We start from the raw sequence: 12441 nt of genomic DNA, 5'->3' as shown, positions 1-12441 counted from the left end.
GGACATGTGTGTTGGGAGATTCCAGAGAAAGTTGGGTCTGCCAGATAAATGCTCTGAGAAGCAGAGCTGCTCATCCAACTGCTTTAGGAGTTTCATATCCGGGTCATTTCCCAGTGGGAGGCAATCCCAAAGGGGAGTACCACCAAAGACTGTGTAGAAACCACAGGCATTTTTCCTCGTGCCAAACGGTCCTCTGGTGCATGAATCGGCTCCTGCCGTGGACGTCGACATTTGGCAAACTAGAAGGTACAGGGAGAGCTCAGCAGACCGAAAATACAAGCCGGCCTTTATTTCACTGGGATTTTAAGAGGCAGGTACAGGTACTTTTTGCTGCCCAGCTGTGACTGAAGAACTCTGAATTACAAATTCCACGTGTCACCCACACAGCAGATGACAGTGAATGAGTATGAACCATACTCTGGTACTAGGAACAAGGCAAAAAATCATCTTCACATTGGCTTCTTTTCCATCAGCGTTGCTCTCTCAAATCCACTGACTGTGCTGCTGCCCGAATGAGCTTTTAAACACAGATTTGACCTTCTCTCCTTGCTCCGTGACATCTTTCCTATCTATCGGTAGAGTTCCCACATTTCTTGTCTTTCAAAATATGGTCTTTACCTAGACTTATAGCTTCTGTTTCAATTTGCCTAACTCCTTCCATCATCCTTACCTTTGCCAACACCTCACGCCCACCCCCATAACTTACGCTCCAGTGAGATAAACTGATAATAGCTTCCGCACACGTTCAATTTCCTCTAGCCCTACCTGGAAAGTATTTCTCTTATTTCTGCCCACTTACTTCCTAAAAAAACCCCATAATTCATCTTCAGAACTGAGTCAGACATTATATCCTCTATGATGGTACTTCTCAAACTTTAATGTGCTTATGGTCACCTGTGGATCTTGTGAAAACACAGATTCCCATTCAGGGAATCTCAGGGTAGAGTCAGAGAATTCAGATTTCTCATAAGCTGGTCATATTGCTATTGATGGTCTTGGGACCACACTTTGAGTAGCAAGGTTTTGTAAAGTTTTTCCTGATGTCCCCCTTCCCCTGAGAGATTCCATCACTTTTTCTGAGCTCTTCTCCCCTTTGACTAATTTCTGTTCTTTCCCTAAATGATGGATTATAATTTTATTGCTTTTTTTTTTTTAAATGAGTTACCTGGGGTTTCTAAAAAGTAAATTAGACTGCTTTTTTCATCTTTGTTTCCATAGCTCTCAGCAGAGTGTATCATAGGAACACAGGAAGCATTTGATGTTTACTTGTTGAACAAATGTTGAATGATATGTAGTCCATTTTTTTTTTTCTTTTGTGGAACATGAAGCCACGTAATCATTTTTATTTAAGGGAAATTTTTGGTTGTCTGACATTTGGGCAAATACTGAACCCAGGCCATATATATTGTATTTATTAAAACATACAGTTCTATTTGCTAGAACCAACCTTTAACTATGTGTGATTTATAAACGGTTAGAGATATTTATAACATTTTCATTGTGAATCCTAGCAATCACTGTACACTAATAAATATTCAATACATCCAAATAGAAATAGCCTTAAGAGGTACAAAATGCAAAATCTAAAAATGCACCTGGAACCAAAACCTTGGATAAGGGAATTCCCTGTGAATGCATGGTACCATTTTCAAACTGTGAGAGGGGTAGCAAAAAATCAGGCCGGAAGCCCATTTTGCAAGATAGGACACTGGGGAGTTAACATAGTCAGTTAAGGCCCCAGTGACTCTGAGCTTGAACACGATAACACCATACGAGGGGCAATTTCTGAAACCAGACCAGAGAAATCAGTCAATTTTGATGTTTTCCTTCAGGCTGGATGTTCCGGAAATGACCTCTAATTAAGGGTTTCACAAGAGAATGTACAAAATGCCAGAAAGTAAACAGGGATGATTTTGGATATGTTGAGTAAGATCATCTTCTGAATGATAGAGTTTTATCTGGAGGCAACCAGTTTCACAATAATTATAGTTACAAGTTATGCATCTGAATCTCCAGCTGGTCAAAATATCACACAGTATAGAAAGAGCTAATTGCAACACCATCTAATAATCTCTCTGAAAGTTTTATCTGAACGCTGCAGGAAAATGAAATCTCTCTTACATCAGGGAATACCCTTCCCCACAAAGTGTGGAAGAGCACTGCAGCTGGCTCGAAGTCGAAATGATAATTAAAGGAAGCATTTATATACCTGCAGGCGGACCGTTCAAAACTGCTTTGAAGCTCACCTAGAAATGGCTTCATGCAACATGACTCTGGAGGGGTGGGTGAGTCAAAGGGTTAATTAATGGAGTGACTCCAAAGTCATTAACTCTAACAAAGATGAGAAGACAGATGAGAACAAGAAGATCCTATTCCAAGTTGGAGGGCTACATGGCCAACCATATTGGCCTCTGAGGGAGAAACACCCTTTGGTGGTTGACTTCTTTATTGGCTTTCTCTGTCTTGCCCCCCAGCTTATTTAACTCCTCTGCAATCCCTTTCATCCTCAGTAGAAGGCAGCATTGAACAGAAACAAAGAAAGGGCATTGGCAGCAGACAGATGTGGGCTCTAAATCTCCTGGCTCTGTCATTCTGGCAAGCTCTCTTGGCTTTTTAAAGCCTCAGTTCCATCATCTGTAAAATGGGAATAAGAATACATTCTCATGGGGTTGGTGGGAACGCAGGACGAAATGAAATTGTGCAGATAAGGCCTGTAGCTCAGTACTTATTCACTTGGCATATTTCAGTGCTCCATCAACAGTGGGCTGTCTTGTGCCTCTTGGAAGCACCCCGCTCAGTGCTTGACTCACTTTCCATCCAGATGGTTTGAGTGAGAACAGACCTCTCGTTCCTCTCCTAGACTTTCAGGAGACTTGAAGCTTCAACCTTCAAGATGCAAACCTCTCAGGCCTAAAGAAACTTCCAGGTCTCTGCGAGGCCACCGCCCGCCCCCCTGCTGCCCTCTGCTGATGAGGGTTGGAAGAGTGCAGAGACAGGACTAACCCCAGAGGCCAGACAAACTGACGGCGGAGTTCTCAGTCAGATCCAGCGGTGCGAAGCAAGCATCTTCTCCCAGGATGCCCGTGGAAGCGTTCTGTGCAGAGGCGAGGCACAGTCCCCTGCCTGGCTTGGTACTAAAGGTGGGCATAACAGCACAACAACCTAAGTGGTAACAACCTAAGGTCCATCTCTGTACCGGCCGGTTCCCCACCATCTGAAGTGCTCTTTCTGTCCCGATGCCATCTCTAATCACGTGGTTGGATCTGTTCACCCCAGTCCATCATGTCCCTTCAAGGAGGGAGGTGGCAGTATGTTCAATCAATAAAACCTCCTAAAACTGCTTCTCAGCCTAACTGGCCTCAGATGGGAGCAGTTGTTCCTTAGGACGGCAAGAAGCTGCAGCTGACAGGATCACAGCAGCTGAGCTGGCACTTCCTGACCTTAATTAACTCACCAGGTCTCCTTGAAAAAGAGTCACACTCCTCATTTCTCTTGCCCCACCATCCTGGGATTCTGTGTTGCCAGGTCAAGTAAAAACCCTCGACCATACCCTTCAGATCCATGTTTGAAATAATAATAGTAATAATAATCCATAGCTCTACCATGTCCCTCCTCTTCTCCAAGAAGTGCAAGAAATGGTGCCTGAAAGCTGTCAGGTTGAGGTTTGAGGACCACACTCGATAAGAGGCTGGAAGCAAGGGAGAGACATCGCTGCTGCTCGGGCCTCCCTCCCAGTTCCGGGGCCAGAGCCTCCTGCCTCCGTCAGGGTGCTGCCTGTGCCGTGAGGCTCAGGGACTGGCGCCACAGGCCAGTTGACTCTGGGGAATGCTGGGCTGGTGGCAGATTTTAATGCTCTGTGAAGGGAGAACTGGCTTCCCCCTGTGAGGATCTGCAGCCCGGGGCCTGGTGCTGAGTCTCTGCTAAAGTCCCGATTCTGCAATTTCAGCCAGTTGACTCAAGAGTCTGCAGAAAGGTGGCCGGTCTTCTGGTTTCTAGAGAGGGAAGAGAAGGACTCTGTGAGTTCCTTGTACTTGTGTGCTACAGTTAATTCCAAAGCAACCCAGAATTCAGTAGCCCTCTGCTGACTGTTAAATACGCTTCCATATGTACTGTTGAAGGCCATAGTGTCTCAGTTGTTAACAGCAAGGATTCTGGAATCAGATGGACTGATTTTGAATCTAACTAAGCTTTTCCATTCATTAGCGGTGTGACTTTGAGCAGGTGACTTAACTTGTTTGAACCTCAGTTTTGTTGTCTGTAAAATGGGGATAATAGTAGTATCTATCTCACAAGATGGTTGTGAGAATTAAATGAAATCATGTATTAAAAATTCATCATAAAATAAGTGATAAATAACATCAAAAAAGAAAATCCTTAGGTATAAATCTCACAAAATACGTATAGGACCTTTATGAGGAAAAATATATAATTTTAAAGAAAGAAATCAAAGATCTAAATAAATGGAGACATTTCATATTCAAAGATGGGAAGACTTTATATTATTAAAATGTCATTTCTTCTCAACTTGATCTATAGATTCAACATAATCACAATCAGAATCCCAAGAAGTTATTTTTTAGATATTGACAAACTGACTCTGAAATTTACATGGAAAGGGAAAAGACTCAGAATAGCCAACACAGTATTGAGGAAGAAGAACAAAGTTGGAGGACTGACACTACCCAACTTCAAGACTCACTATAAAGCTACAATAATGAGGAGAATGTGGTATTGGTGAAAGAATTAACAAACATCTCTAAGACAGAGTGGAGAGCCCGGAAATAGACTCACAGTCAACTGATCTTTGAAAACAGAGCAAAGGCTCCATTCAATGGAGAAAGGGTAGTCTTTTCACCAACAGTGCTGGAACCATTGGACATTCACGTGCAGTATAATGACTCTAGACACAGACTGTATACCTCTCACAAAAACTAATTCAAAACGGACCAGAGACCTTAATGTAAAATGCAAAATTTAGAAAACTCTAGAGGATAACATAGGAGGAAATCTGGGTGACCGTGGGTTCAGTAATAGGTTTTTTGATACAACACCAAAAGCATGATTCATAAAAGAAAAAATTGATGTTGAACTTTGTAAAATCAAAAATGTCTCTTCTGTACAAGACACTAAGAGAAAGAAAAGACAAACCACAGGCTGGGAGAAAATATTTTCAAAACACATATCTGATAAAGGACTTATATCCAAAATATACGAAGACCTATTCAAACTCAAAAGCAAGAAAACAAATAGTCCAATTAAAAAATGGGCAAAAGATCTCAACAGACACCTCATTAAAGAAGATATACAAATGGCAAATAAACATATGAAAAGATGCTCCATATCATATGTCATTAGGGAACTGCAAATGAAAACAATAAGCTACACTATATACTATTAGAATGGTTAAAATACAAAACACTTGATAACATTAAATGCTCATGAGGATATGGAGCAACAGGAATTCTCATTGCTGGTGGGAATGCAGAATGGTACAGCCATCTTCAGAAGAGAGCCTGGCAGTTTCTCACAAAGCTAATGTAGTGTTAATCATATGATCCAGTAATCACACTCCTAGTCAAGCTGAGAATTTATGTTCATACAAAAACCTGCACACTGATATTTATAGGAGCTTTATTCACAATTGCCATAAACTGCAAGTGATCAAGATGTCCTTCAGTAGGTGAAGGGATAGCCAAACTGTGGTACAGCCATACAATGGAATATTATTCAGTGATAAAAAGAAATGAGCTATGGAGCCATGAAAGGACATGGATGAATCTTAAATGCATAATTAAATGTGTAGTGCTAAATGAAAGAAGCCAATCTGAAAACGCTACATACCATAAGATTATAAAGATATGACACTCTAAGAAAGGGAAAACTTGAACACCAAGAAGATCAATAGTTGTGGGACGCCTGGGTGGCTCAGTGGGTTAAAACCTCTCCTTCAGCTCGGGTCATGATCTCAGGGTTCTGGGATCGAGCCCCACATCGGCTTTCTGCTCCGCAGGGAGCCTGCTTCTCCCTCTCTCTGCCTGCTGCTCTGCCTACTTGTGATCTCTCCCTTTCTCTGTCAAATAAATAAATAAAATCTTAAGAAAAAAAAAACAAGATCAATAGTTGTCAGGGTTTTGGGAGAAGGAGGGAATCGTAAATAGGTGAAGCTCAGTGAATAGTGGGGCAACAAAACTATTCCATATGATACTATAATGGTAGATACACAATGTTATGTATTTGTCAAAACTCACAGAACTGTACAGCACAAAGAGTGAACCTTAATGTAAACCATAGTCTTTAGTTAATAATAATGTATCATAGTGGTTGATTAATTGTAATAAAGTACCACACTAATGTAAAATATTATTAATAGGGAAAGAGGGTATATGGGAACTCTTTGCACTATTTGGTCATTTTTCTGTGTATCTAAGAGTTCTAAACAATAAAGCCTATTAACTTAAAAATAAAAAAATAGTTTAAAAAAGGAAAAAGTGTTAAGTAAATTCAGCTTTCCTAATTATCATAGTATGTGGACTTGTGAAGTGGACTGGATTTGTTTTGTGCCCTTCTTTATGGCTTCATTGTTTCCTTGTATCTGAGTACCTTGGCTCTATGAGCTTCTAGAGCAATCATTATTTCATTCTCTTATCAGTAAGAAAAAGGAGGTTCAGAGAATCATCCAAAATGAATGCTTAAGAAATGCTAAAGCAGAGACAAAGCCCAAGTACCCTATACTTTTTTCCATTCTACCTTGTTCCCCTTCAAAAATCTGAATTTGTGTTCATTCTCTATTCAGCAACTTTTTTTCTTTTTTTTTTTTTTAAAGATTTTAAAAAATTTTATTTGAAAGAGAGACTGTGTGAGAGAGCATAAGCCAGGAGAAGGTCAGAGAGAGAAGCAGACTCCCCGTGGAGCTGGGAGTCCGATGTGGACTGGATCCTGGGACTCCAGGATCATGACCTGAGCTGAAGGCAGTTGCTTAACCAACTGAGCCACCCAGGCGCCCTATTCAGCAACTTTCAGTTGTGGTTGAACTTCAAAATTTTCTAATTCACCAAAGGACATCAAGACTTCGGCTGATGTGGCTGAAGATATAGCCTGCCCCCCAAGCATGGGATAACTGGGACATCTGGGAGGGTGCAGAATAATTGGCTTCTCATTCTGAATTGTTAAACAAATAAAATGAATTTGAATTAAGTCTTTTTAATATTTTCAACAACGCAAGTGAACTTCTGCTCATCAACTTCTAGCACTACCTTCACGTACACTTAATGGTTTTGTGATGTTCCAGTCAGGATTTGGGGGACAATGATGGAATTGTAAATAGGTGAAACACAGTGGATTTTAGGGCAGTGAAACTTCTGTATGATATTATACTGGTATCTTACCCTCTCTTCCTCTCTAACAGTGTGTTGATGGCTTGTGACATTCTATTACAGATCAAATAATATTTAAGGTCGCTGCCAGCACTTTTAGGGATGGGCAATCTCTTTCGTTAGTAAAGCTCAAAGCCACTTTCTTGCTAATCTACTTCAGTATACCTACTTCCTCATCCTCTAAGAGGGTTTCTTTCTCTAGGGAAGGGGACAGACCCTAAAGTTGTAGATTACAATGTAGGGGGAAACCACTTCCTTTACTGACCTCTTTCCAGCAATGATTCATGATCTGGTAGATATTCGCAGAGGCCAGCCGGGGCTTGTACAAGCGAAATCCAGTAGTGATGTCTTCTACCACTTCTGAGTTGCTTCGGTTTTCATACGGGATTTTGCCTTCACTGAAGACTTCCCACATCAGCACACCTACAAGAAATGGTGAGTCCAGCACAGTGAATGATGAAGTTCACAACTAGCAGACAAACAAGGCTACATCGAGAAAGGCAGATTCCTTGCCATTCAGATTCAAGTCCTTACCTTCAGGAAGGAGAATACAAAACCATCTGAGGCTTCTTAAGCCTGGACTATTTCTTAAGAACAGAGATTTCCCAGTCTTCCTAGGGGTGAGGAAATTTCAAGCTCATCCCTTTTATATATCTAACTCAAACGCTACTACTAAAATTGCAGGGGATATGAACTCAAATGTCTACACATCATGTAAATGGATGGAGTGGATGAGATGTGCCGTAATGGAGATTAGGGAGGACTGTGGAGAATCGGGGGTCTAGTTCTGTTTTCAGAGAACAGCTGTGATTTAGCTCCAGCCACCATAGGGCACATGGGGATGAGGGTTTGGGATTGCCACATTTTCTGATTTTTTAAAAAGAACTCATAAATTGAGAGTTTAGAAATAGAAATTCAATTTGATTTTTAAAAATACTGTGTAGACAGAGCAAAACATGTCTCTGTGTTGTCTATTTTTGACCTGTGATTTAATCCCCTTTCCTCTTCTATTTTTAGCAGAAATGTCACACCCAATTTTATTATGTACTAATATATGTATAGGATGTCAGAATGGGAAGAGAGCTTGCCGGTCACCTATTTTAGTGGTTTTCAAAGCATATTTCAGAGATTCTTACAGCAGGGTTTTCCAAAGTATAATCCCCAAAGCAACTGAATAAAAATCACCTCAGAAGTTTGTTCAAATGGCAGCTCCTGGGCCCTGGCCCACACCTCAGACTAGGATTTCTAAGGGATTCTCAGAGGTGCCTCTGGAGTTTTGGAAATTTGGAATCTTTCTGTAAATAAGACTGCTTAGCTCCCCAAGTTGCCAGAATTTCTAGTGAGATTTCTTTGGAAAATTGAAGCCTGCTGCTCAAAGCTCTTTTGAAAACAATTGCTTTCATGCAAACCTTGTAATGTATTGATTGGAAACTGAGTAAGGTGCAGAGAGCTTACTTGACTTGCTTGAAATAGCACAGTTGATTAGGGCAAAAACCTTAAAACGCATGACAAAGCTCAACGTCTTAGAGGCAGGCATCAAGCTTTCATCATCAGGGTTTCTGTTTCTCAGGCTTGCCACTGCTGTTACCTCACCCTCTCTACCCTGCTTCCATTGGTCAGTCTCATTTTCGGACACTTCAGGGGGCACATCCTAGGCAGTGATGGACTGTAAGTCAACCCTCTAATTATATGATGCAACACAAAATTCCCAAGCTGACAACCTGTGGCAGAGTAAGCCTCATGCAGAGTAAGCAGGTGAATGTGACAAAGTGGCCATGGGACACTGGGCTTGGTGTAGTGTGACCAGCTACATCGCCCATAGAGATGGCCACACATCAGCCATACCTTTCTACCCCCCACTCCCACTTTGGTCTCTCTTTTTTAAAATCTTTTTTTCTTAACATGTAATGTATTATTTGTTTCAGGGGTACAGGTCTGTGATTCCTCAGTCCTACACAATTCACAGCACTCATCATAGCACATACCCTCCCCAAGGTCCATCAACCAGCCACCCGAACCCTCTCGCCCCCTCCCCTCCAGCAACCTTCAGTTTGTTTCCTGAGATTAAGAGTCTCTTATGGTTTGTCTCCCTCTCTGGTTTCGTCTTGTGTCATTTCCCCCTCCCTTTTCCATATAATCCTCTGTCTTGTTTCTTAAATTCCACATTATCAGTGAGATCATATGATGATTATCTTTCTTTGATTGACTTATTTTGCTTAGCATAATAGCCTCTAGTTCCATCCATATCTTTGCAAATGGCAAGATTTCATTTTTTGATGGCTGCACAATATTCCATTGCATATATATATATATATATATATCACATCTTTTTTATCCATTCTTCTGTTAATGGACATCTAGGCTCTTTCCATAGTTTGGCTATTGGTGGACATTGCCGTTATAAACATTCGGGTGCACGTGCCCCTTTGGATCACTACATTTGTATCTTCAGGGTCAATACACAGTAGTGCAGTTGCTGGGTCATAGGGTAGCTCTATTTTCAACTTTTTGAGGAAACTCCATACTGTTTTCCAGAGTGGCTGCACCAGCTTGCACTCCCATCAACAGTGTAGGAGCATTCCCTTTTCTCTGCATCTTCTCCAACACCTGTTGTTTCCTGACTTGCTGATTTTAGCCATTCTGACCTGTACTTGAAACCTTCTGAGATTGCTCTGGTGCAGTTTTATTTCTTCCAAGTTCATTCTTTAACTTAAATTTGAATAACAAAATCTTAGCTGGGTCTGTCAAATAGGGAAGCTATTTTAAGGAACAGTTCAGAAGAGCTAGAGATATTTTTTTCATTTTATTTCTTTTCAGTGTTCCAGTATTCACTGTTTATGCACCACACCCAGTGCTGCATGCAATATGTGCCCTCCTTAATACCCACCACCAGGCTCACCCAACCACCCCACCCCACTACCCTCCAAAACCCTCAGTTTGTTTCTCAGAGTCCATAGTCTCTCATGGTTTGTCTCCCTCCTGATGGCCCCCCAACTCACTTCTCCTCTTCTTCTCCCAACCACTCTGTTGTTGGAAGTTGGCTACTCTAAAATACTGGGGGAAACTTCATAACTAGTTCTCTGAAGAGATTTAATTAGCTTTCCCCTGACTCCCACTCTTAAGTCAATATATTTGGCAAAAATCAAACTCCAACTCATTCCTTTCCAAAGTATAACCCTTCTTATAATCCAAATCAAAGAGTTTGTCCAGTATGTTGGACAAACAAACTGTGGCTTAGGAGGATATGACAAATCCAGCTTTCTTTCTGCCACACCAGCATCATTCACTCTGCCTTTCATTCATGCCCATTTGTGCTTATCAGAAAGTCTAATTCCTTATCATGGGCTGCCAACTTCATTGTCTCTCACTAAGACAGTAGTATCCCTCTTTTCTTTGGACACACCAAATTTTTATACTTGCTTGGTTTTTGGGTCAGGGACACCATTCCCTGGATCTTCAAGTGAGGATGACTCTCTCATCATTCAGATCTATGCTCAAGGGTCGCCTCCTTGGAGAGGCCTTCCCAGACCATGCTATTTAAAACCTCCATCCCAGTCATTTTCTATCCCATTACTGTTTTGTTTTATTCATAACACTTACTTACCACTATGTGACTTTGTCTCATGTACCTACCTATTAGTTTGTTTATATGATTGTTATCTGTCTCCCCCTAAAATTTGCCTCCAAGAGAATAGGAATCTTTCTTATCCTACGCATCACTGCATTGTAAGCACCTAGATTAGCCCTGGCTTATAGTAGGTGCTCAATAAATTGTTGCTGAATAAATGAGTAAAATATTTATTGAGGGTTAAGTGTTGAACAAAATATGCTCCTGGTTCTTGAGGAACTCATATTCTAATCTCCTGACTCCTCCAGCTTTTGATCTTACAGAAGCTGTCACCTGAATCTGTCTCCATCCTCATTTTAATCCCCGTTTGAAAAATCTCCAAGAACAAATGCAATAATGAGGGCCTCTTCAAATTTTCAGAGCAGTTACCACACACAGACTATCAGTGGGATGCCCTCACCACCCAGTCCTGGGCAGGGAGAGTTGCCTAGGTTTGACAAATAAGACAGGTGGCTGGCAGTCCTCTATCATGTGGGTGTGGGGCCAGGATGACACTCACCAAATGACCACACATCCGACTTGCTACTATAGCGACTGAAGGAGAAGACTTCCGGGGATGCCCACTTCACTGGGAACTTGGTGCCTGTGGAACTGGTGTATTGATCATCAAGGACGAACCTGGGTAGAGAGTGGAGAAAGAATGTCTGAATGTTCTGGGGGCCTGTGTCCCATTCCTGAGACATTCCTGGCGCCACACATCCATATTACCTTGTCATCCCAAAGTCAGACACCTTGATGACTTGGTTTTCTCCCACAAGGCAATTTCTGGCAGCCTGGAGTAGGGACAGGCAAACAAAAGGGAAAGGAAAACTGTTGGTGGAAAATCAATACAAGGAATCTCCTATAATCTCAGGCTTTTGGGTTTCTATGTGCTGCTGTACAAGGGCTTTACAGATGTTAATTAAGCTTCACTAGTGCCCAGAAGAGAGCTAAAAAGTTAAATGTTGTAAGATCCTTTATTAGGATGAGTAAGTTTGGTCTTGTAGCTTCATTCTTGAGATCCTAATTAGAAGAGAAATCTGGTGTTGTCTAACCAATGATGTGCTCTAATGCAACCTGATGCAATAGGCAGTGTTAACATTAGGGATGATACGAAGAAACTGTCACCCATTTGACTAAAATAAGAATGTTTTGAGGTTACTAATTTTCTTAAAACTGTTCCTCAATAGGAAGAGTAACCTAGTCCCGACTTAGTATCACAGAACTGCACTGGAAGAGCCCTTAGTGAGAAAAGACCCCACTCTTTTCTCACAGTTGAAATGTACCTACAAATCCCAAGGGGGTATGTTAAAATGGATATCCTGAGCCCTGACCTCCAGAGATTTTGAGGATGGTTTGAGCATCACCCCAATGTGATTGTGGCAGATTCTTGGGTAACTATTTGAGAAAAAACTGTGCTTGTCCATTTCCGTCACTTTATCAAGAGGAAACCGAGGCACA

General features: G+C 41.5%; 1 protein-coding gene across 1 annotated transcript in view; it reads right to left on the bottom strand.

Annotated features, from left to right (window-relative positions):
* Positions 1-3752: 3752 nt before the first annotated feature.
* ITK (IL2 inducible T cell kinase) overlaps positions 3753-12441 on the bottom strand; it is a 63427-nt gene continuing 54738 nt past the window's right edge. The window contains exons 14-17 of the mRNA XM_032851660.1: positions 11710-11774; positions 11501-11619; positions 7639-7796; positions 3753-3992 (exon numbers count right to left, since the gene is read on the bottom strand). Of these exons, the coding sequence (XP_032707551.1) occupies positions 3921-3992; positions 7639-7796; positions 11501-11619; positions 11710-11774 (414 nt within the window). The 3' untranslated portion in view covers positions 3753-3920. The remainder of the gene's footprint in view (positions 3993-7638; positions 7797-11500; positions 11620-11709; positions 11775-12441) is intronic.

The sequence above is a fragment of the Lontra canadensis genome, unplaced genomic scaffold (genome assembly GCF_010015895.1).
Source record: "Lontra canadensis isolate GAN:19392208 unplaced genomic scaffold, GSC_riverotter_1.0 scaffold5, whole genome shotgun sequence".
NCBI classification, from domain to species: domain Eukaryota; kingdom Metazoa; phylum Chordata; class Mammalia; order Carnivora; family Mustelidae; genus Lontra; species Lontra canadensis.
This window is presented reverse-complemented; position numbering and strand designations above follow the sequence as displayed.